The sequence below is a fragment of the Ammospiza nelsoni genome, chromosome 7, assembly GCF_027579445.1.
Source record: "Ammospiza nelsoni isolate bAmmNel1 chromosome 7, bAmmNel1.pri, whole genome shotgun sequence".
Lineage (NCBI taxonomy): Eukaryota > Metazoa > Chordata > Aves > Passeriformes > Passerellidae > Ammospiza > Ammospiza nelsoni.
Window position 1 is genome coordinate 13,184,090 of NC_080639.1, and position 20,717 is coordinate 13,204,806.

Sequence of the window (20,717 nt, forward strand, 5' to 3'; positions counted from 1 at the left end):
TCTGTCTATACATTATTATTCCATGTATTACTAATAGCTCAAAATCAGCCGCAAAGAATTTAACTTGCCACTGAGAAGGAATTGCATGTTTTTCCCCCTTAAACCTAAAGGAAGTCTTTGAACTGAAAGCCAAACATCTCAAACTCTGGAATATCTGGAGCTTCCTACTCCCTTCCTCACAGTACACTGAGATTGATGCTAAGCGTTCATATCTTTAATGTTTGGTTTTTAAAATTTAATTATATGTTATTAATGGTTGGTATTGAAAACGGTACGTAGCTGGGAAGTTACAAACACCCAACTCCTTTTTAAACCACTCAGAGATGTCTCTGAAGAGCCGGAACCGTGGATTAGCGGTTAATGACGGCTATTTTACCGCTTCTGAAACGCCCTTGGCCGCAGGTGAGAGCCCAGCTGAGCTCCTTCACCGCGGCACCTTCCGCACTGGCTGAGCCCCCCGCCGCTCCCGGCTCGGCAGCTGCGCGCGCCCCGCCCGGCCCAACGGCGCCGCCTCGCGGAGGCCCCTGGCGCGCGCGCGGCCGTTGGCCCTCAGGGCTCTGAGGGCTCGGGCGGGGCCTCGCCGGGGCCTTGCCGGGGCGCGACCCCGCCCTCACGCACCTCCGCTGGCCCGCCGGTCTCCGCTTCTCCCTCTCGGTCTCTTTTGGATTAACTTCGCACCGTTTGTAATGCGATTCATTCAAATGCGTCAGTTTTACATCTGTCTGACAAAGCACATGCTGGTCTGGTCGTATTGGGAAGTGGTAGAACCTGGGGCTTTCCCCTTTTGTGTGTAAACTCGGATAGTTAACGTGAGGGAATAGACAAGCTAAAATTTTTTTTCAGGTTTCGTGGTTTACAGATCTGTGATCTTTTCAGGTTTCATGGTTTACTAGTTAAGTATTGTGTTTCTCTGTGTTCATGTCTCATTGTGTTGATTAATTCATTAATCTGTTTTAATTAACTGAAAAAAGGTGAAGAGAGAAGCAATTCTTTCAGCTTCAGACACAGAGTCCTCACAAGACATAATAAACTCAATTTTGAAAAGTGTCAGAAAGACCATTTATTTATTTGGACGTTCCCCTTGACGGTGTACAAATTGATTTTGAGGATGGATAAAGGTGCAACTGCTAAATCATCATCTGCTGTGTTCACCTCAAATGCTGCGAAAGGATGGATGAAGAAGAGGGATGGAGCATTGCAAGCTGCAAAATGGAATGCTTCTTTAGCTTCTAAAATCAAAACGAAATTAATAAGTAAGTCCTGTTAAAATAAAACTGAAGTTGTATACTGTACTTAGAATGTATGTATGGCTTCAAAAGAAATAGTAGTTGTGTTTAACATGATTAGCTGAAATTCTGCCTGTTACAACCATTCTGTAACAGCTAAGTATAGGTAAGTTTTCATAAAGACAATGGAAATATGTATTTTTAATAGAAAACTTTTTTCTTTATGTTGTCAAAACTCATATTTATTATGTGAATGTTTGAACATTTTAATTTATAAAATTTATAATATTTTAAATATTATTAAACATTTTTATGCCTGTGAAACTATAAATTTTAAAATTTTTTCTTCTTAAAATAACCTTTTTTTAAAAAAATCCAGACTAGAGCAGAATCTATGCATGAAATAAACTTTAAACAGACAGAGTAGTCATCAGAATGACAGCTACATAGACTGTTTTATATTGGAAAGTGTTAGGCTTTGCTGCTCTGGCACCAGAACCTACAGATAAAAATGTTGTCACATAGTGATAGTTCACACAGAGAGGGCCTGGAATTGAAGCTGTTGAAAATAATATTACCTTGTCTCCTTTAGATAACTCATCTATGTTTAAAGTATCCTTACAACAAAATAACAAAGCATTAGCTGTGGCTTTGAGTGTTGAAAAAGAAAATTCTCGCAAGCTAAAGAATGAGAAGATTTTTCTTCAGAAGGAAGTAGAAAAACTGCAGCTTCATAACATCTCGCTTCGTCAGAAACTAACCCGTTTGGTATGCTGCAAATAATATTGTTTGAACTTAGAGCAGCTAAACTAAGCTTTTATCTTTTTTTGAAACTCAATATTACTTATTAAAGTGGTGGCTTAAAATACATGTCTCAGATTTGTGAAGTTATATCACCTGACAGCATAATATTTACATTTAATTTTACTTTTGTAGCTTTTTTGGAACTATTTTGTCTATCAGTGTGTTTAACTATAGCTATTTTAGTCCCGGGTTCATCTTTATATTTATAGGTATTAAGATGAGTTTGTGCTCAATTAAGTAAAAAAAAATTGCAGCATAGATTCACCTTTTATATCTTGTCTCTTCTTACCACTTAAAATATATTTTTTTATATGCAGAATAAAACTCTTATTGGAATAGATGCATTTTTGAATGAAAACCTCTTAACTGCAATAGAAATAAGCAGTCCTTCTGAGGTAAGATGTGTTTTCAACTTTACTATATTGAACTTATCTTCCAGGGTAAGATTTTCAAAGCATCGAAATGAGTGCAATGTTGAAATACTATTTGTGTTGTAAAACATTGACCCCAATTCCTTAAAACTTGGGATTAAACCAGCATATTACAATATATTTAATATTATTGTTCTGAAAATTTAGGATTTAATCTGTTTCCAAAGTATCTGAAAGTTAAATATCAGTTAGCCTGAAAGAAGAATCATGTGGTGAGAAAAAAAAATAGCTTAACACTTCAGTATGTAGTGAGCAAGCTACCTGCCTTCCTTGCCTAGTGCTGCAATGAATATCTTAGATCTGGAAACTTAACCAGAAAACATAGTCCATGTTAGTCCTTGTGTCATGGAAAAAAATACAATTAATTTTTAAAAAGGAAAATACTATGTTGTCTGTTCTCAACTTGCTTAGTGTTGCTCCGTGCTTCTATTTGTATAATGTAGTTTGTAGGAGTTATAGCTACATACAGAAAGTCTGTACATTCCTTTGGGATAAAAGTAGGTTATATATTTTGATGAATTTTGTAACAAAATATTTTGCTTTAAAATTATTGCGTGTGTTTGAATATCATGTGTCTTCCATCAGTGCATGTATCTTTTTCCCATTCATTTTGAGGGTTTTTTTCCCTGTGGATATTTCCAATACTTGAAACATAAGAGAATATTTAACTGTTTGTATTTGCCTGCTGCTCTTCCTTTGAAAGGCTCTCCAGAGTTCCTTTCCGCTGTCAGCTGGCCCCAGCAGCCCTCCTGGTGACAAGCTCAGGAGTGCACATCGATCAGCTCGGTAGGTGCTTGTGTGAAGTGCCAAGGTGCTGGGTGTCTGTGCCTTCTCTTCCAGCTGATCTTTGCACCTTGTCCTGGGTAGTTTTGAGGTGATGAGAAACCAATTCCTGTTTAATCCAGAAATAACCTGTTTGCAGCTCAGAATTTAGAGACAGAGCAGTAGATAAGACTTGTGTTTGAGTAACTCACTGCTTGGATCATGTGATCTCACCAGCCCAGAGCAGGATTTGCTATCATCAAAAATACATTTGCCCCAAGACAGAACACAATATCATACTTGAGTTCTTGTTTTCAGCTATTATACATTGTTAAGAGAACATTTTGAACACTTGAATGTCATGATGGAAAATGTCATAAAAATCTTCACGGTAAAATTTTCTCTTTTCAGATCTGTAGAATTGCCAGCAGAGCTTCCTTTCATTGCTACAGCTAATGCAAAGCAGCAAGGTAGCCCTTCTCTGGGTGAAGCATCAAATTCTTACAAGTGTACCACTAATTTGACAGAGGAAGTGCATTCAGATCAAGTCAAGTTTGCATCACTCTTGTCTCCCGGTACAAATAATCAAAAGTTCATTGAAACAGAACCAATGGTTGACAAGAATAGATTTTTGAAAGGTATGATGTATTTCTGTGAAAGTGATTTATTTTTTACGCTCTCTGAGAATTAGTATTTAATAATTCATCACTCAATGTGCAATACAGAAGGTATAGTAATATTCATAAACTGTAATAAACTAGTGAAAAATAAATGCTCATCCATAAGTATAGGTGTCCTGACAATCACTTATAGAATAATACTCATTGAAATTACATAGCTAAGATAACCAAATAATAGCTCAAGTAGTTACAGAAAAATAGTTTTATTTATGTCCAATTTGGAAAGTCCAACTTCAGTAAATTATGAAATTAGCTTCAGTTTACTAAATTTTTAAGGACCAACCATGGAATGTGTGTATTCAGTTTAAAAATAAAAAGTATAATTTTCCGTACTTCTGGTTCAGTCTTCAGTAGTTTTATGCAGATAACTACACTCCATTCCTCTTTTCCCCAAGCTGCTGAAATTTTTCTCTTTGCAGAAAATCAACTGTGTGCAGAGTTAATTTGCAATAGTGCCTACCCAGCTCATGGAAAAAATACACAATTCTTAGAACAGTCTGAGGAGCCTACAAAACAATATCATGGTAGTTTATTGCCATCCTATGAAAATGTGACTGAAAGAAAGAAAAATGCAGTACTTTGTAAGTCAAAAACTCAACCTAATATAAAGGATTTTGATATAAAATGTAGGCCATTGAATCTGCATCATACCATCAACAGTAGCAGCAATGCCAATGATAGGAATTTGCAGGAAGGTTCAAGTGACTTGTCTTGGCTTACTCTTTCACCTCTTAAATTTAACAGTGAAAGAAAGACAGATTTTAACAAGCTGCTTTTTACTGACAAGGTGAAGCCTGAGGAAACTATCTATGATGCTGATATGGAGTTGACTGCCAGTGATGCAAGTGAACTACTCACAGTTACAGCAAAAGGCAATTATAAATTGCACCAAAATAAAATTAGTAATGCCAGTTCTGACAAAATATTACCAAATTTCAGAAAAGTAAAATATTCCAAGAAGGATAAAGAAAAAATTAAAAGCAAGACTGAAGTCCATTCAAATCTGCATGCAGAAGAAATGCTCTCTAGGGCTGAGAATAGCGAAACTTCAGTAACTGCTGATTCACAAACTCAGCTATTCCAGAATCAGACAGAACAGCTACCTACAGGGAATTCTGTAGAGCAACAGAACAGAACAAGTAAAGCTAAGGATTCCAGGAGGACATACCAGGTTAATGTAATGAATCCAAGAAAACAAGAGACAAATAAAGGAACATTCTCAGAAATGTTTGGAGAAGTGGAAAGCAGAATACAAAAAACAGACTCATGCTCAACTGTTAACAAGATCCCACCAGAAGTTTATTGTGCTGAAAATTTACCATTCCAAGATAACATTTCTGATGTATTGGCTTTACAGAAGGGCTTTCTGAATACAAATGAGAAAGATACCAAACCAACAATAAAGAGGAAGACTTCTCAAAACCTTTCCAAAGCAAACACAGAAAAATCCTGTAGAGAGGAAAATGGCCAGTATGGAGAATATATTTCAAAAAAATCTCAAGCAGAGATAAACCAATGTGACAACAGCAAGAGAAAACAAGACCAGAAGAATATTATACAGCGAAAAAGCAACAGAAAAAGTAGTCACAGACAAGGTAGAGAAGCTGAAAATGACAGCCCTCATAAAGTAGACCAAAAGAGCAGCCATTTTTCACCAGGCAGATTGAAGCGTACATTGGCAAGGGCCAGCCGGAAAACATGTGTGATACCAAAGGAAAATCTTACACGGTTCTCAGTTTGTAAAAGTGAAGAATTAAAACACAAGGGTTCATTGCTTGCAGAGGCTGGAAAGAAAGCAGCTGTAACTCAGCAAATGCAAGTATCTGTAGTTACTCAGAATGGTGTAGCTCTGAATACACCACAAGCTAAAGAGCAGGTTGATGATGATGCTAACAGGTTAGAGAAGGTAGATTCCTCAGCTGTGGCAAGTGAACCCTCCCACATAAGTAATTTTCCTGATAAGCATGTAAAGCAGAAACAGAGGTTGAGTTCTGATATTACTGAGACCAAACCAGAAAAAAGTTATTTCAGGCATATTGCTCAGGGGGGTCAGAATATTTTGGATGACCAGGAAGTCCCTCATGAAATGAATTCCTTTGTGAGTAAGCTGAAGCCTGTGATTGAAGTTGAATGCTGTAAGAATATGCCATTTAAGGCAGATAGTTGTTCCCAGGAAAGTCTTCTCGATATGGAGCTCCCAGCTCTTGATAACCACAATGCTTCCATCAACTTTTCTAAACTGAAAAGCTCTGAAATCCACAGGCAAAATGATCATAATGAAGCACCAGATGCTGAAAAAACAGAACAAAATATGGATCATATTTCTAAACAGAACAACAAAAATACTCTGACACCTTGTCATGGTAAGTGTGAGGGCTAGAAAAGCAAGGTATTTTGAATTAGGTAGTGCCTGAAATAGTGGTAACATGTTTTCTCTTAATTCTGTCCTCTCATTGCTTGTTAAGAGCAGATAAAACAGGAGTAGAAAAAGGCAAGAATGAAAATCACCAAAATCTTCTATATCATGTATCAGTTACAATATCTTTTTAAATTGTGGTGCCTAATATCCTTTTTAGGTTTCAATATATCCCAAGATGATACTTAGTAGCGCAGATATAAGTATCTACATTCTTGAGAAACAATTTTAGTTAAAGCATGTATTCCTTTTTTGAAGAATTCCGTTATATTCAAACAGATGGGTATAGAAAGACAAAATAGCTTGAGCTTTTATCCAAGAGAAACAAGACAGGGCTACACTGTTCCCTTCTTAAATGGAAAATATATCTGGACTTAAAATTTCATTTTTGTTTCTTTAGAAACACTGCAACTCAACAGGAATTCTCATATCTGAAAGTATGTTGAGTAGGTTTTTCTACAACTTGCCCATGGGCCAGCTTTGATGTGACAATCTCTTTTTTAAAGTACGATACATAAAGAACATAAGAACAAAACTTTAATATAATCTGAAAGATAGGTTTAAATTCTTCTATAATAAATACAATTATCATAATACAATATAATGGAGTTAATAAAATGGAGTTATGCTGAGTACCTTCAGCATAGGAGCAGTAATCAATGTGGCTGAATTGCAAAACACATATCAAAAATTATTACTAATTGAAGTTTACATAATGATTCACAAAATATTTAAAATGAAGCATGTAAACTGCTATATTTACAGGGAGAAAAGCTCTCCAAGAACTGACAAATACTAGTATACAATTTCAGACTTCTGTACCTAAATCCCCCCAAACTTTAGAAGATTCAGCAGCGCCACTGAGACGAGGCAGACCCACTGTTTGCTACAAGGAACCCAGTATTCAGAGGTAGGTACACATAAATTGGGGTTTTTGTTCTTGTCCTTCGTGTACGTAACTACCCCCAGTAAACATCGGTTGTTGAACCCCTGAATAAACAGTGGAGCTCTCACAAATCTTTTGCAAAGATACTTCAACGTTGATATAAGGCTTCTCCAGTTAGTGTGGCAGAATTTCCAAGTACTAAAGTAAGACAACAGTAGTATTCAAATTCTAAAATATAGTTTGGACTAATAGAAAATAATAGTGAATCTTAATGTTTATCATGATATAATCCCCTTTAGAGATGAATAATTATGAATGTTATACTTAAAGGTAAATTATACCATAATTTATGTCCTTGTAATATAATGTCCTTGTAATCTTGTCAAATGGAAAGGAAATTTATGTACTAATATTATATAATTCAGTCATTTAAATTTAACTATCTGTATGTAATATAAAAAATTATTTAAGATATAATAATTTGATAGTTGGTTATAATGGATATATTATTTTATAATTAATTTGCCTCTTATTATTCTTGGTAAGTTTGGTGGCAGAGGATTTTATAGATTATTAAAAGACAAGACATAAATTGTGAAACAACTTCTGAAATTTAAAAGGGAATTTGAAACCCAAACTTCCATTAAGAAAACTAATATATTTGCTCTTACATAAATAGATCTAAATATAAATGGACCTTTAGGTTCACTACTTCTGAAAATATTCTGTGGGATTATTGCCAGAAAGTTGTTGAGGTTTTTCTGTTTGGTTTGGATTTTTTTAAAGTATAATAGTAATTTAAGGAACAGTTCCACTGTGTTGAGTGTGTGTTAGTAGGATGTGTATTCATGAGGTAAAGACAGTAGAAAGGCTTCCCTGGAACAGGGAAGAGAGTGAAAGGATTATCCCAACTTACTTTATGACAAAGGTATAAAAAGCCTTTTTTCTGGCAATACTGTGCTAAGAGAGGATGAATGCACAAACTGAAAGAAAAATAGAGCACTGTTCTCATACAACCTCAAAATATTTTTTACTTCTGTGAGTAAGCTAACAGTTGAAGCAGTGAGTGAGGAAAAGTAGGAGATAAAAGTAATGGAGAAAGTCTTCACTTTACCACTGGCAATTCAGAAATATTTATGCCAGATAACTTATGAAAAAATGGTAAGGTATTAGAGTCACACTTTTATTAATTGACTTATATGTTAAAATTCTACAGTATTATACACTGACACATTGCCACTCTTTTACCCCAAAATGATAAGTTCTGTATTTCTGAGAAATGGTAACTAATAACAGAAAAAAAATGTTGATGCCAATCTAAGATTTTAGATTCTTGTCTCCTATTTATATTACAGTTAAATTTACACTGTCCTGAATGGGTGCTGTTAAGTGTTCAGTGTAAACAAGTTTTGAAGTTTTTTTTATAGAAATATCACATCCTAATATGATAGAGGTCACATATTTCCAGCATTATTTTGGAAAGCAGTAGTGTCTTGCTTTTTCATACATACTTATTTTCCACAAGTTTAATTTCTTTAGTGTATCAAGCTTTCATTAATGCTATTTACCATGTGAATTATTATGATCACATTACTGTAGTTGCACATGTGCTTGATGATATTCACACCTGATGTTTTTTACTTCTTTTCTTTACAGCAAATTAAGGAGAGGGGATCGATTTACAGATACACAATTCCTGAATTCCCCAGTCTACAAAGTAAAAAATAAAGGAAATTTTAAAAGCAAATCAAAATTTTATTGAGGAAGAGAGAATTGCCTTTATGGACAATACTTCTAAAATGGGTACAATTGTTTATGTATATATGTAAATGTTTAGCAATATAGACTCTTTGTTGTTCCTTGATTAGTAAGGTCTTCCACAGTGAAATTTTCTGGAGAACCTCTGTAAAAGGGGCACAGAATACTTTACTGAGGAAGGCTTATACAGGTGAGGCTCACTCCTGTTTTGCATCTCAGGTCAGTAATTTTTAATCTGTTCAAATGGTTTGCAGCATTTCTTAAATTATTAGAAAATATATGTTTTAATGAGAAATAAAAATAAACGAGCTTTGGGAATTGTACTGTGAGTTTTTCATGTTTATTTTGAGTGGAACCAGTTCTCAGTGCTGGTTGGAATGGATACACGCATACCAATTTTTTATGAATCTATTGAAATGGATGGAGATAGTATTTTTTTGATAGTTGACTTTTGGACTTGACAGAATCACACTGAGATTTGAATAGGGAAATCTCATTGAGAAATAAATAATGGAGGGAAGTCAAGTGCCCACAGTATGTGCCAGAGGTAGCAAGGAAGAAAAAAGCACTGCAGTAGGAATTCAGTAGGAAATAGTGTCTAGAGAAAGCAACACCTTGAGTTTCCAATTGAGACTGCCCATGTGACAATAATGTCACACCATGCAGATTTCAGGTTTTTGTACTGCTTCCCCTCTGCATTCCATAATGTGCTGTCAGCTGACAGTTTTCTGGTAGTACCTGATTTGTAGATGCTACCAGAGGCTCACTACCTGCACAGCTTTTACACATTACAGTAGATAAGCTTCAGGGTAATTTTGCAACAGAGAGGCATTTTTAATGAGCTAGAGATCCAAATTAACTTATTTTGGTTATAGATAGTGGTTCTTCATGCATATGCAGTAGATGTTACTAGTTTACACAGGCTTAAAAATTTATCAGACACATTAATGGAAGAAAAATCTAGGAAGAATTACCAGAAAAACCATTTCTGGCATAGGGTGTTCCTGAATTGCAAATTTTTGAAGGCTGGAAGATGATTCTGGAGAAGCCTTACTATGCCTTTTACCAATTTTTGTACCTTTTCCAAGGACATTCCCCGGTTACCCTCTCAGAGACCAGTTCTTTGGTTAGCTTGACCTTTTGTCTAATACAACATGTCTCTTTTTAAGAGGTGTAACTGATATTCTTAAATTTATAATGTATTCTTTAAAAGTATATTGTTAAAATACAATATATTCTTTTAAAAATTATAATATATTCTTTAAAACATTCTTTTAAATGTACTCTTTGTACTTCATTGTAGATTATATTGTAAGCTGGAAGCTAATGGAGAAATTAGTGCTTTAACAGATGTTTAAGACAAGAAGGTGGTTGGGAGCAGATGGCATTGATTTGCAATCAGGAAATCAGGCTTTATGAACCTGATAGACTTCTCCAACTAGCTTGGTGGGTGAGGGCAGAGCACTACATGTTTGTCTCAATCATAGTAGGGCTTTTGGTATTTTCTCTGATAACAATCCACAGACAAACTGACAAAGTATGGATTTGTTAAGGGCACAGTGAGGTGAGTGGAAAAGCTGGAAGGTTGTGATTAGTGCCAAATGGTCCAGCTGGAGGCAAAACATTAGAGCTCATTAGGGTTTCAAACTGCTGCCAGCAGTGATGAACATGTTCACTAACAACCTGTATGAGCCAGTGCACCCTACACAAGTCTGCAGGTGATGGGAAACTGGAAGGAGTGGCTGAAATACCCCGTGGTTCTGTCACCATTCAGAGGATCTGGTCAGGCTGGAGAAATGTGCTGAGAGGAATCTCAAGAAGTTCAATAGGAGGAACCTACATCCTTCTCCCGTGAGTTTCCAGAATTTCAGCTGTGTATTTTGACAGAAAAGGACTGATACATATCAGAACACACTCCTGGATATAACTTTCAGGTGTGTCCATTCTACATGTAAGCCTGGAACTATAACCATAAACACTAAGAGGCGTAAATGTGTTATTTACAAACACTTAAATAATACCACAACTGTTTTCTACTGTGGTTATTTTGTTATGGTCTGTAGCCCTAAGGCAGCTTCCTCAAGACCCTGTAGGACTTTCCATATATGAATTTAGAGTTAAATGTATCACTAGTGAGATAGTTTACAAAGGGGACATGTATTCCCTAAACAGAGAGTTGTCTAGCTGTGGTTATCAGTTGCAAAGATCATGTAGAGATTGTAATTATACAGCAGTAAGTAGAGCAAGGTGTTTTCATATAGAACCTTGCAGTACAAATAGAGTATTCAATCAGTATGACAATTCTTCCAGTAAAAAACTTACCTCATCACCCAGGCAATGTGATCTGCACTGCAAAACAGCTGTTAACATTATTTGGGAAGTTTCAGCAGGCAGACTTTTTTCTTTCTGGTACATGCTGTGTACATCACCACATTCGCCAAGACTGTTGTGAAGAGGTGCAGAAATGGTTGGGAAGATAGATTCTATCCTTTTTCAATGTTATTTTTTAGAAGGAAGTACACATAGAAATTATTAAGCATTTGTCCTTGGCTTTTGTTACTAAGTTTGAAATTAATTTATTTTATTTTTAATTGAAATGTTCTTGCTAGCTTCCACTATTTATCAACATCAGCAGCTGTGTCATTAGAAACCATCAAGAAATACCTGTTAAAACTTGTGTTCCCAGTGCTGGCACTGCAGCAGCAAAACACAATGGTTTTTTAAATGGTTGTTTCTCTCTACTGCCTGTGGTTTGAAAGCTAGAAGCAGAGGCACATGTTTTATCTTCCCAGAAAATAAATAATCTCACTGGGGACTGGCTTAATTATTTTTTCAGTGAAGGTCCTGTTGTTCCACACAGCCTCAGGTGTTACCAGCTAGACTGCTAGGGTGTCCCAAATACAAGCATGAAATTTTCAATAAAAGTAAAAGGCCTGGGGGTTTATGCCTTCATTTCTTCCATTCCTTTAGTATAGATATCCTTCCAAGTAAAAAAGTATAAAGAAAGTGGCCTGAAGATCACAGAAGCTAAGTAACTGTAAAATCGTATTATTGCTACTACCCTTCTTTCCTTGTTTTCTCCATCCTCACTCTTGTTGCTGAAATTGATGTTCAATAATAGAACACAGAGAAAACTCACTTTGTTATTTCCTAGGTTGCATTTCTTTTTATTGTTACAAAAAATGATAACATAAAAGCAGCATAAAGAATGTTGCATTGTCTTTGAAACTTCACTATACGTGATTGTTTTACCAGGTCATTTGATATATTAGAAGCTCTTTCCAGGAAAATTATGAAAAAGCAGCTCATGATTTTTGACATAAAAATCTATTTGTAGCAATCACCAAGAATTAGGAGAATTTTGCTGAGAATAAGGTAATTTGAACTTCTTTTTATAATTTTAAATTTGTTTTTTCTCATGTTTACTTAATCTAATTGAAATTTTGTAGGAAAGTAATTCCATATATTTTGATTATACAAAAAGAGGAAAGTATTTTTTCTATAAGACCTTTTCTGCACAACTAGCCCTTACAAATGGTTGATACCTGAACCTTACTGCTGATTATTTTGTGAATGCAAATATAGCAAAAAAATCACATTGGTCTCATGATCACTACATTGCTGGATTTTATCTCAATTTTAAATTACTCTTGGTGATATTATAAGAACCCGATAACAGTGCACAGTGTTAACGTTGCTGTTTAGCTCTGCAAGAACACCTGTGTCCTTTGAGAAAGTGCGAGGCACGACTTCGTTTTTCAACACTTAAATTACACTTGAGAAAGCTGAAGTAAATCAATATTTGTTGGAAACAATGTCCGTGTTACCGCCTGGCTCGGCCCCGCACTCCGCGCCCGCCCCGCGGCCCCGCCCCGGAAAACGAGGCGCGTCCAGCTGCGCGGCTTTCCGAGCTGCTCTGGTAGCGGGCTGCGAGCGATGGCGCAGCAAGGGGCCGCGGCGGCTCAGGAGCTCGTGTTCTATGTGAATGGAAGGAAGGTAAGTAAAGGCCGGAGAGAGAGGGGCTGCTGTGCCTGAAGCAACCCCGAAGGGCATAGGTTTGGCTTCCCAGATTTATTCGAACGAGTGTAACCGAAGCCTCACACAAAGCTCCGGAAGATGGTTGGATGGTTGCATCCCATTTTGGCTAGCTCTGCTATGTTTGGGAGAAAAAGCGTGTCAAAGTGAAACACACTTTCAGCTGGGTATCAAACTTGGCTGGTAAGCAAACCCCTTTTTTCACTTGGATGTCTGCCTTCTCATCTTTGATGGTGTCAGGTTTTCAGAGGCACAACTGCAAACAAGACTTTAGTGCCCAGATTTGGACTATTGAGTGTAAAGATAATATTGCTAGGACTGGTTGTTGATCCAAACCAAGTGTAAGGAACTAGCTGATTCTAAGTGACCAAATAAGAAATTCTGTACTCGTTTAAGAATGTGGGTATTTCTGTTGTCAGTTTCTTACAGCAAGTGAAGGTTAATATAAATAAAACTAGAAAAGAAATCGCTACTGCCGATAGCCTTGCAGACTTCCTCAAATGTTTATTCCAGTATGTTAGAGTGCCAGGGAGACTTTAAAATCTGCAAATCATTAGTTAGTTCTTTATGCTGTCTTTAAAGTTCTGCATTTTTATTTCTAGTGTGGCCAAAGGTCAGTTCCCTCAGTATAACATTTCACTGAGCACCAGTTATTTTTAGTACTTGCTAGGTGCCCTAACTCTTCTTTTCTGGAAGTGTATGTGTCTGAAAAGGAGTTTCCAGGAGTCCAAATTCTCCTGTGGTGTTTGGCAATTAGTGTAGTACTATGAGAGGGAACCAGAGAAGGATTCTCTTCTGGCCTTGTGTGAATGTAGTCTGTGCCCTGAATTACGAAATGCCTTGGTTTCTTAATTAAACCTTGTTTTTATTTTCTTGCTGTAGATAATAGAGAAAAATGCTGATCCTGAACAAATGCTCTTGGCTTATCTGCGAAAGAGGCGTATCCTTTTCTTGTCTGTTCCCTAAAGTCACTCATGAAAGCCTTATTCAAGTAAAATTTAAGAAATTTTAATTCAAGGTTTAATTACCAGATTAAGGAAGTTGTGATAGCTTTAAGATAAATCAACTGCACTAAATGATGTCTCTTTCTTAATCCAAATATTCTTCAGTTGAGCTGCTGTATTTTTAGCCTGGCTTTTTAAAGAGATAAATTATGCCATCAGGCACAATGAATATGTGTCTGTGTTCCTCCCCTCCCACCTCATAAAGAAGTTTAAAAACCTAGGGGTCAGTAACTTGACAGAATAAAAGTCCCCAGGCTTTGTAATAGTCTCTCTCCTAGTAAAGGGGAGATCTTGTGATGAAAACCTGAGACTGCTGGAATTTTGTGGGGCAAAAAGGCAACTTCTTTTGGTGGCATTGGAACATTAAAGTAGCTGTTTGTTGATTCACAGTTTTAGACTGGCCACTGTTCCAGATTAACAGAAATGAGCACTTCTCTCAGAAGTGTGATCCTTCAGATGTGATGCAAGGCAAATATCCTGTCTATAAATGGGCCTTCTGGGAGAAACTGGGAAATTTGTTTTAGTGTTCCACTGGAATTTCAGATATACAGCTGATTTGCCCATTACATATTTCTTCCTTTCCAGTTTTCACTTGGAGAAGTAATTTTCACTTCCCTTTTCTGTCACAACTTACTCCTCTTCCAAAATAAATTATAATCAAGTTTTCTGTTTTCTTTGGAAGAGGATTTTGGTCATGTAACTTCTTAGCTTCCATCTTGCTTTCACTGAAAATTTATTCCAATATAGAACAGAATCCAGTACATATGCTGATACCAAACAAATTCTGTGTTCCTTAGGAGTTTAGGAAAAAAGGTTGTCTCAAGCCTTTGAGTGGAATAAAGCCCAGAATGGAACCAGATAATTATTTTCCCTAATGACAGCATTTTCAGTCTGTCTTACAGGAACTAAGTATGGCTGTGGAGGAGGTGGTTGTGGTGCTTGCACAGTGATGGTATCAACTTATGAGCCAGCTTCAAAGAAGATACGGTATCCTCAACAGAATATTTTGAAACTGCAGAAAAATTTATGATTGTTGATACCATTTCCAGATATGAAACCTTAAAAACAGAGTTGTAGAACTTAATAGTAGAAGTATCTGGAGGAAAGGTCGCTTTAATCCAAAAGGAGAATGCTGGGAAAATTGCTGTTGATTCAGCTGTATTGTAAATTTGCTGAACTATCATACTCAAATGATTTATAAATAAATACTGATAGCCCCTGCAAGAGGTCGTAAGAGGCGTTAATTTGAGATCCTTTGGCTTGACCACTGGAATGTGGCTCCTACCTGCAGCTCAGTATGGTGGTTTAAGTCCAGCTAGTAACTGAGAACCGTGCAGGTGCTCACTCACTCCCCCCAGTGGAATGGGGCCGAGAATCAGAATGCTGAAGGAGAAAATTCATGGGTTGAGAAAAGACAGTTTAATAGATAAAGCAAAAGCTGCTTGTGCAAACAAAGCAAAGTAGACAATTTACTCACTACTTCCCATCATCAGGCAGATGTCCAGTCACTGCTGGGACACCATCATCTGTGATGGTTACTTAAGAAGACAAACACAATCACTCCAAAACTTCCACCCTTTCTTCTTCTTCCCTCAGTTCTATATGCTGCACATGATGCCACATGACATGGAATATGATTTGGTCATTTTGGGTCATCAGCTGGTCATCAGCTGTCCCAGCTGTGTCCTTCCCAGTTTGTTGTCTCCCAAAGTCTCCTCATTGGTGGGGTGGGGTGAGAGGCAGAAAAGGCCTTGACTCTGTGTGAGCCCTGCTCTGCAGTAACTAAACACCCCTGTGTTATCAGCACTGCTTCCAGCACAAATCCAGAGCACAGCTTCAAACTAGCTACTATGAAGAAATTTAACTCTGTCCCAGCCAAAACCAGCATACTGTCATACAATTGGTGGGAAGGTGGGGTAGGCACAGGCACAAGTGTGAGTCTTACCAGCCCTTTAATACTGAACTCCATCCCTGACATCCCACCCACAGAAAGAAAGATTTTGAACTGAAACCTGGAGTTTGAGTCCTTAAGCTAAAGACTGGAATAAATTGCTTTTAAGTTGAGAAAACATCAATCAAATTGTTAAATGGTTATATGTCATTGTACACTGAAGTGTTTATTGGGTGGGGAAAAAACATTCCAGCTGTCCTTTTGTACAGTTACATTACGTTGGAATGCAACACAAATGAAAATGTTTAAAGTTAATGAAAGAGCTAAAATTAAAGCAGACTACTGAAAAAAATTAAACTGTATTAAAACTCAATAATTTTAAATAATTTTATTGAAATTATTAAATGCTTTGAAGAATTTTCATTTTGGTGTGTTGCTCTGTAGGTGCACAGTTTGTGGTGATTGGGAGTGGGGCTGAGCCTGAGCCTCATCCCCAATGGGCTACAGCTGTGTAGGTCAGGTGAGCAGCATTAAAAGCAATTAGAGCTGGAGTGCCCAGGGGCACTGACCAATCACCAAAGGGAACAGAGGGCACACAGGCGCAATGTATCAACATGAGGGGATAAAAGGCTGGGCTAAAGAGCAAGAAGGGCAGACACTTGCAGCCTTCTGAAGTGACATAATGTTACTCTGTATGGGCATACTCCTGAAGCCTTCTGAAGTGGTATGATGTTACTCTGTGAGTTGAAGCTTTCTGAATTGTGTGATGATACGCTGTGGATCATGGCCTTTTCAGCTGCAGGGTATGCTGTGGCTTATGCTGCAACATTATTCCTAAATAGGAACAATGGTATTTATTTTACATCAGAATTTCCTGTGGATCGGAATTTTGATTATAAGTTTGCAGCAGTAATTCTTTACTTTCTTCTGATGACTACAGCAATCTTCCTTTCCCTACCTTTCTCCTTCAAAATACAGTTGACAGATTCCTTGTGGGCAAGCGAGACAAGAGGGCAATTAGAAAAGGCTGAGGTATTAAGGAAGATGTAAATTCTGTTGACTTGTCCTTATAAGGTGCTTTTATATGGGACTCAAGAGACATAGCTAAAAAGTGATCACTTCTCATTGCAAATGTTAATAGCGGCTGCTTTGTATGTAAGTATGAGCTATGTCCTGATTGACCGAAAAATAATACTCAGACTTGTTTATTAAAATAATATTCATGTTCTTTATTCCCCTTTATGTTTCAAAGACACTATTCAGCCAATGCATGTTTGCTTCCCATTTGCTCCTTGTATGGTGCAGCAGTGACTACAGTGGAAGGTATTGGAAGTACCAAAACCAGGATTCATCCAGTTCAGGTGAGAGTGCAGTAATACTGTATAGGAAGATTACTGTTTCTTTTTTGGATGGAATGGATTTAGTGACAGTGCTTTTAGGGCATGGGAATTTAATAAGATTGTTGTTTTCCCTGCTTAGTGACAACAAAGGGCAGGGTTGTTTTCTGGTGGTTGATTGATGAAGGCTGATGATGGAACTTACTTTAATATTGACAGTCTGATCAAGTAGTTGATACGTGATGATTGTTGGAGTGGGTCAGGCTTTGCTCTCTTTGGGCTAATGACACATCTTGGACAGTGTCCCTTTGGTTCATGTTTTAGTATAAGTGCAAAAAAGACAGAAGTCTGCTGAAGGTTACTTAGCTTCTTTAGTAACATGTGCATCAACATCACACTCAAAATAATTATTTGCATTTGATATTGTTTTAAATGTTTTAAAGTAAAAGTCTGGTTTATTACCAAGGCAACATTTTGTATTGCATCACCTATTTAAGAGAGCATTCATTAGAATGGAGATGAGTGCTGGAAGGAGTGTTGTTTGTGGTATTTCGTTTCAGGAAAGACTTGCCAAGTGCCATGGCTCCCAGTGTGGGTTCTGCACACCTGGAATGGTGATGTCCATATACACTTTGCTAAGAAACCACCCAGAACCAACTTCAGAGCAGATGATTGCAGCTCTGGCTGGTAAATATTGCCACTTTTTAGTTTGCAGGTGTGTTCCTGAAGCATTTCTTCAGGTACTTTGTGAGTACTTGTTTGTGTGAGTATACATGTCTGCATGCATGGAAGATATACTCTTACAAGCTGTGCTTTCTAGAAGAGTTGCTGCTGGATGGAGGCCTTGTATTCCCTGTCATTCTTTTATCCTGGAAAATGAAACACAGAGCTGTGGATTGTTTCAGGTGCTCAAAACGTCCCCATATGTGTCTTTTGAAATGCTTAAAATCAGATGTGCAAAAATTATGTCATATTGGAGAAGCAGCTGCATCTGAGCATCTCCAAGGTCCCTTTATACCTGGTATTGAGAATGTCATAAACCTTGCAGGACAGGCCCTTTGCAGTAGGATTAAAACAGATAGTCTGCATCTCTTGGCCTTATCTGCAGTGAGGGAAAGTGTGAGCATTTATTGTAGGTAAAATGGCCTTCTGTCATCTGTTGTGCTCAGAGCCACAGTGGAGCCAAAGACATTTCCTGTTGCTGTGTGGTGAGTTTAAAGGTGTAACGTTAGTTTCCTTCACCTCTAGAAAAAAAGTCAGGGGGAAAGAGAACAATATTTTGAGTGGGTAAAAAATACTGTACAATCTCTTATTCTCCTGCTGACCTGGAGCCAGTATTCACTGTAGTGCAGATCTCAACTATTTCATACGCCCTTTGAAACAACAGCATTTTTTGTCAGGAGCTGCAAGGTCCTAAGTCTTGTGCCACTGTTCTATTTTTTATTTTTGAGAGCTGACACTTCTCCTTGAGCTTAAAAAACACAAGACTCACATAAATATATGATGTTCTAAAGCCACATCTTTAGAGCAAAACCTTTTCTGACTGATTTCCTTCCTTCAGGGAACTTGTGCCGCTGTACTGGATACAGGCCAATCTTAGATGCCTGTAAAACCTTCTGTAAGGTAAGAAATACTGGTGATAGGAGTGCTAGATTGGGGCCATCAGTGTATATGCATATACAGGCCATCAAGATTTTCCCTGACCCTCTGTTTAAAGGTGTCATTCTGAGTAAATGGTGTAAAAAACCCCTTAGAAAAATTGATAAACAGAAGTGAACATAGTGTCTAGACTGGATTATGAGGAGTAATCTGAAGTAACTCCATGTGGTTTACTGTGAGTTAGTACTGGCATGAATAAAAGCAGAATTTCAGTCCACGTTCTTAGAATTTATCACGCACTGCAATGTGTCAGAAACCTACCAAGGAGAAATGGGAGTGAACAGTTGGTAAAGGAAACAATACAGACCATCTACATCTGCTCTCACAATGTCAAAAGAATTCTACACAGTGGGAATTATTTTGTATTAAGGATGTCAACATTTGATGACTTAAAATAATTTTTAATATCATTCCTTTAACACTTAATCCTTCTAATTCAGCTTGTTATTCAACTTCATCTTGAACTTTATTGAAATACAGAGTCACTCTTATCTTATGAGCTTTAACTCATTGCCATTCTGGGCAGTATGTCACTAATGGGATTTTCCTATTTTAGGAATCCATTTGTTGTCAAAGAAAAGCAAATGGAAAATGTTGCTTGGATCAGGAAGATAATTTGTTCGACAATGAAGAGAAGGTAAAGTTTTAAATATACTACTGACTCTGCTTCAATATAAAACTTAGAGAAAGAATATTGCATATAGTATTTAATAAATATGATATTTTATTATTCCTCACAAGAAATTGGGAAATATTTTGAAAAATTGAGGATTCTATGTGTAAATTTGTATGGGGGGGCTCTGATAGCACTATCTGTGTCAGATAGTTGGTATAAGGTCGTTTGGGTCTCCAGAGCTGAGATTTGAACAGCTCTTCAGGGTCAGTACTATTAATAGTCCGAGCTTTACCAATACAGTGAGAATTATGTTGTGAAAGACATCAGGGCATATGTGAAATTTGCTTAAATCAATGATCAGTGATGCTCTGAGTACTGATATCTTAGGAAAACTGCTGGTTCGACTCTGAAGAATTGATACACTCTTAAAAATTAGAGCTATGGTTGTGATTTTATGTGAAACCTCTTATCCATACAAGTATTTCACCTTGTTCTTAATTTTCTTTCAGTAATAGCTGATCTACCTCTTTGGGTTTTCAGTACTTTAGGTTGGCATGAAGCTACTTTGTTATAGTAGAACTACAGGAAGCCTGTCCTTAGTCCTTCGGTTGCTTGCTTCTGCACTGTCATTTGTGTTAGCAGTAACATTTAAGAAAATATTATGAACACTTCTTTCACCTCAGCACCTCCAAATGATGCATGGTGATTTAAAAACAAATCCAAATGATAATGAAATTACTAAATTTTTTACTAACTTCAGTGGCAGTCTATTGGTTTGGCTTTGCTTTTGCTTTTATTATTGTTTTGTGAAATTAATGATGAGAGAAAATTCTTGGTCTTTGCTTGTCTTCTTTTTAAGGTGTCCACCAGCCTGTTTTCAGCAGATGAATTCCAGCCCTTAGATCCCACCCAGGAGCTTATCTTCCCTCCAGAACTAATGGTACCTTTTGCTGCTTATAGACTATTTGTTGCTCTGTTCAGAATTAATTCCTAAGTCCTGCTTAGCAGTAATTCATCAGAAGAAATGTCAGAACATTTTAATGTTATTATACTCCTTGTTGTTTTTTTGCCCAGTAAGCTTATCGAATATTCGCATACCAAATAAAAAGTCATATTGGGAAAATGAAGCTGCAGAGTTAGATATCAGGTGAGAAGATAAAGAAGCAACTTAAACTGAATTTTCAGTCCAGCAGCTGAAGATAAAAATACTTC

At 37.1% G+C, this 20,717-nt stretch overlaps 2 protein-coding genes across 3 annotated transcripts in view; both read left to right on the forward strand.

The window, feature by feature from the left end:
- The first annotated feature begins 691 nt into the window (after positions 1 to 691).
- On the forward strand, positions 692 to 9,263 carry SGO2 (shugoshin 2). The gene is made up of 8 exons (XM_059476222.1): positions 692 to 1,253; positions 1,819 to 1,994; positions 2,348 to 2,425; positions 3,165 to 3,247; positions 3,635 to 3,861; positions 4,323 to 6,266; positions 7,085 to 7,229; positions 8,862 to 9,263. The coding sequence occupies exons 1-8, from the start codon at positions 1,109 to 1,111 to the stop codon at positions 8,965 to 8,967; spliced, it is 2,904 nt and encodes a 967-aa protein (XP_059332205.1). The 5' UTR covers positions 692 to 1,108; the 3' UTR covers positions 8,968 to 9,263.
- A 3,605-nt stretch (positions 9,264 to 12,868) lies between these two features.
- AOX1 (aldehyde oxidase 1) overlaps positions 12,869 to 20,717 on the forward strand; it is a 39,582-nt gene continuing 31,733 nt past the window's right edge. For both annotated transcript variants that reach the window (XM_059475825.1, XM_059475824.1), the window contains exons 1-8: positions 12,869 to 12,959; positions 13,881 to 13,938; positions 14,893 to 14,989; positions 17,146 to 17,254; positions 17,791 to 17,917; positions 18,792 to 18,853; positions 19,446 to 19,526; positions 20,365 to 20,445. In XM_059475825.1, the coding sequence (XP_059331808.1) occupies positions 12,900 to 12,959; positions 13,881 to 13,938; positions 14,893 to 14,989; positions 17,146 to 17,254; positions 17,791 to 17,917; positions 18,792 to 18,853; positions 19,446 to 19,526; positions 20,365 to 20,445 (675 nt within the window). In that variant the 5' untranslated portion in view covers positions 12,869 to 12,899. The remainder of the gene's footprint in view (positions 12,960 to 13,880; positions 13,939 to 14,892; positions 14,990 to 17,145; positions 17,255 to 17,790; positions 17,918 to 18,791; positions 18,854 to 19,445; positions 19,527 to 20,364; positions 20,446 to 20,717) is intronic.

Coding starts and splice junctions, on each gene's coding strand:
- SGO2 (XM_059476222.1), top strand. CDS start 1,109: ATGGATAAAGGTGCAACTGCTAAATCATCATCTGCTGTGTTCACCTCA. Junction 1,254..1,818: donor AATCAAAACGAAATTAATAA/GTAAGTCCTGTT, acceptor TGTCTCCTTTAG/ATAACTCATCTATGTTTAAA. Junction 6,267..7,084: donor TACTCTGACACCTTGTCATG/GTAAGTGTGAGG, acceptor CTATATTTACAG/GGAGAAAAGCTCTCCAAGAA.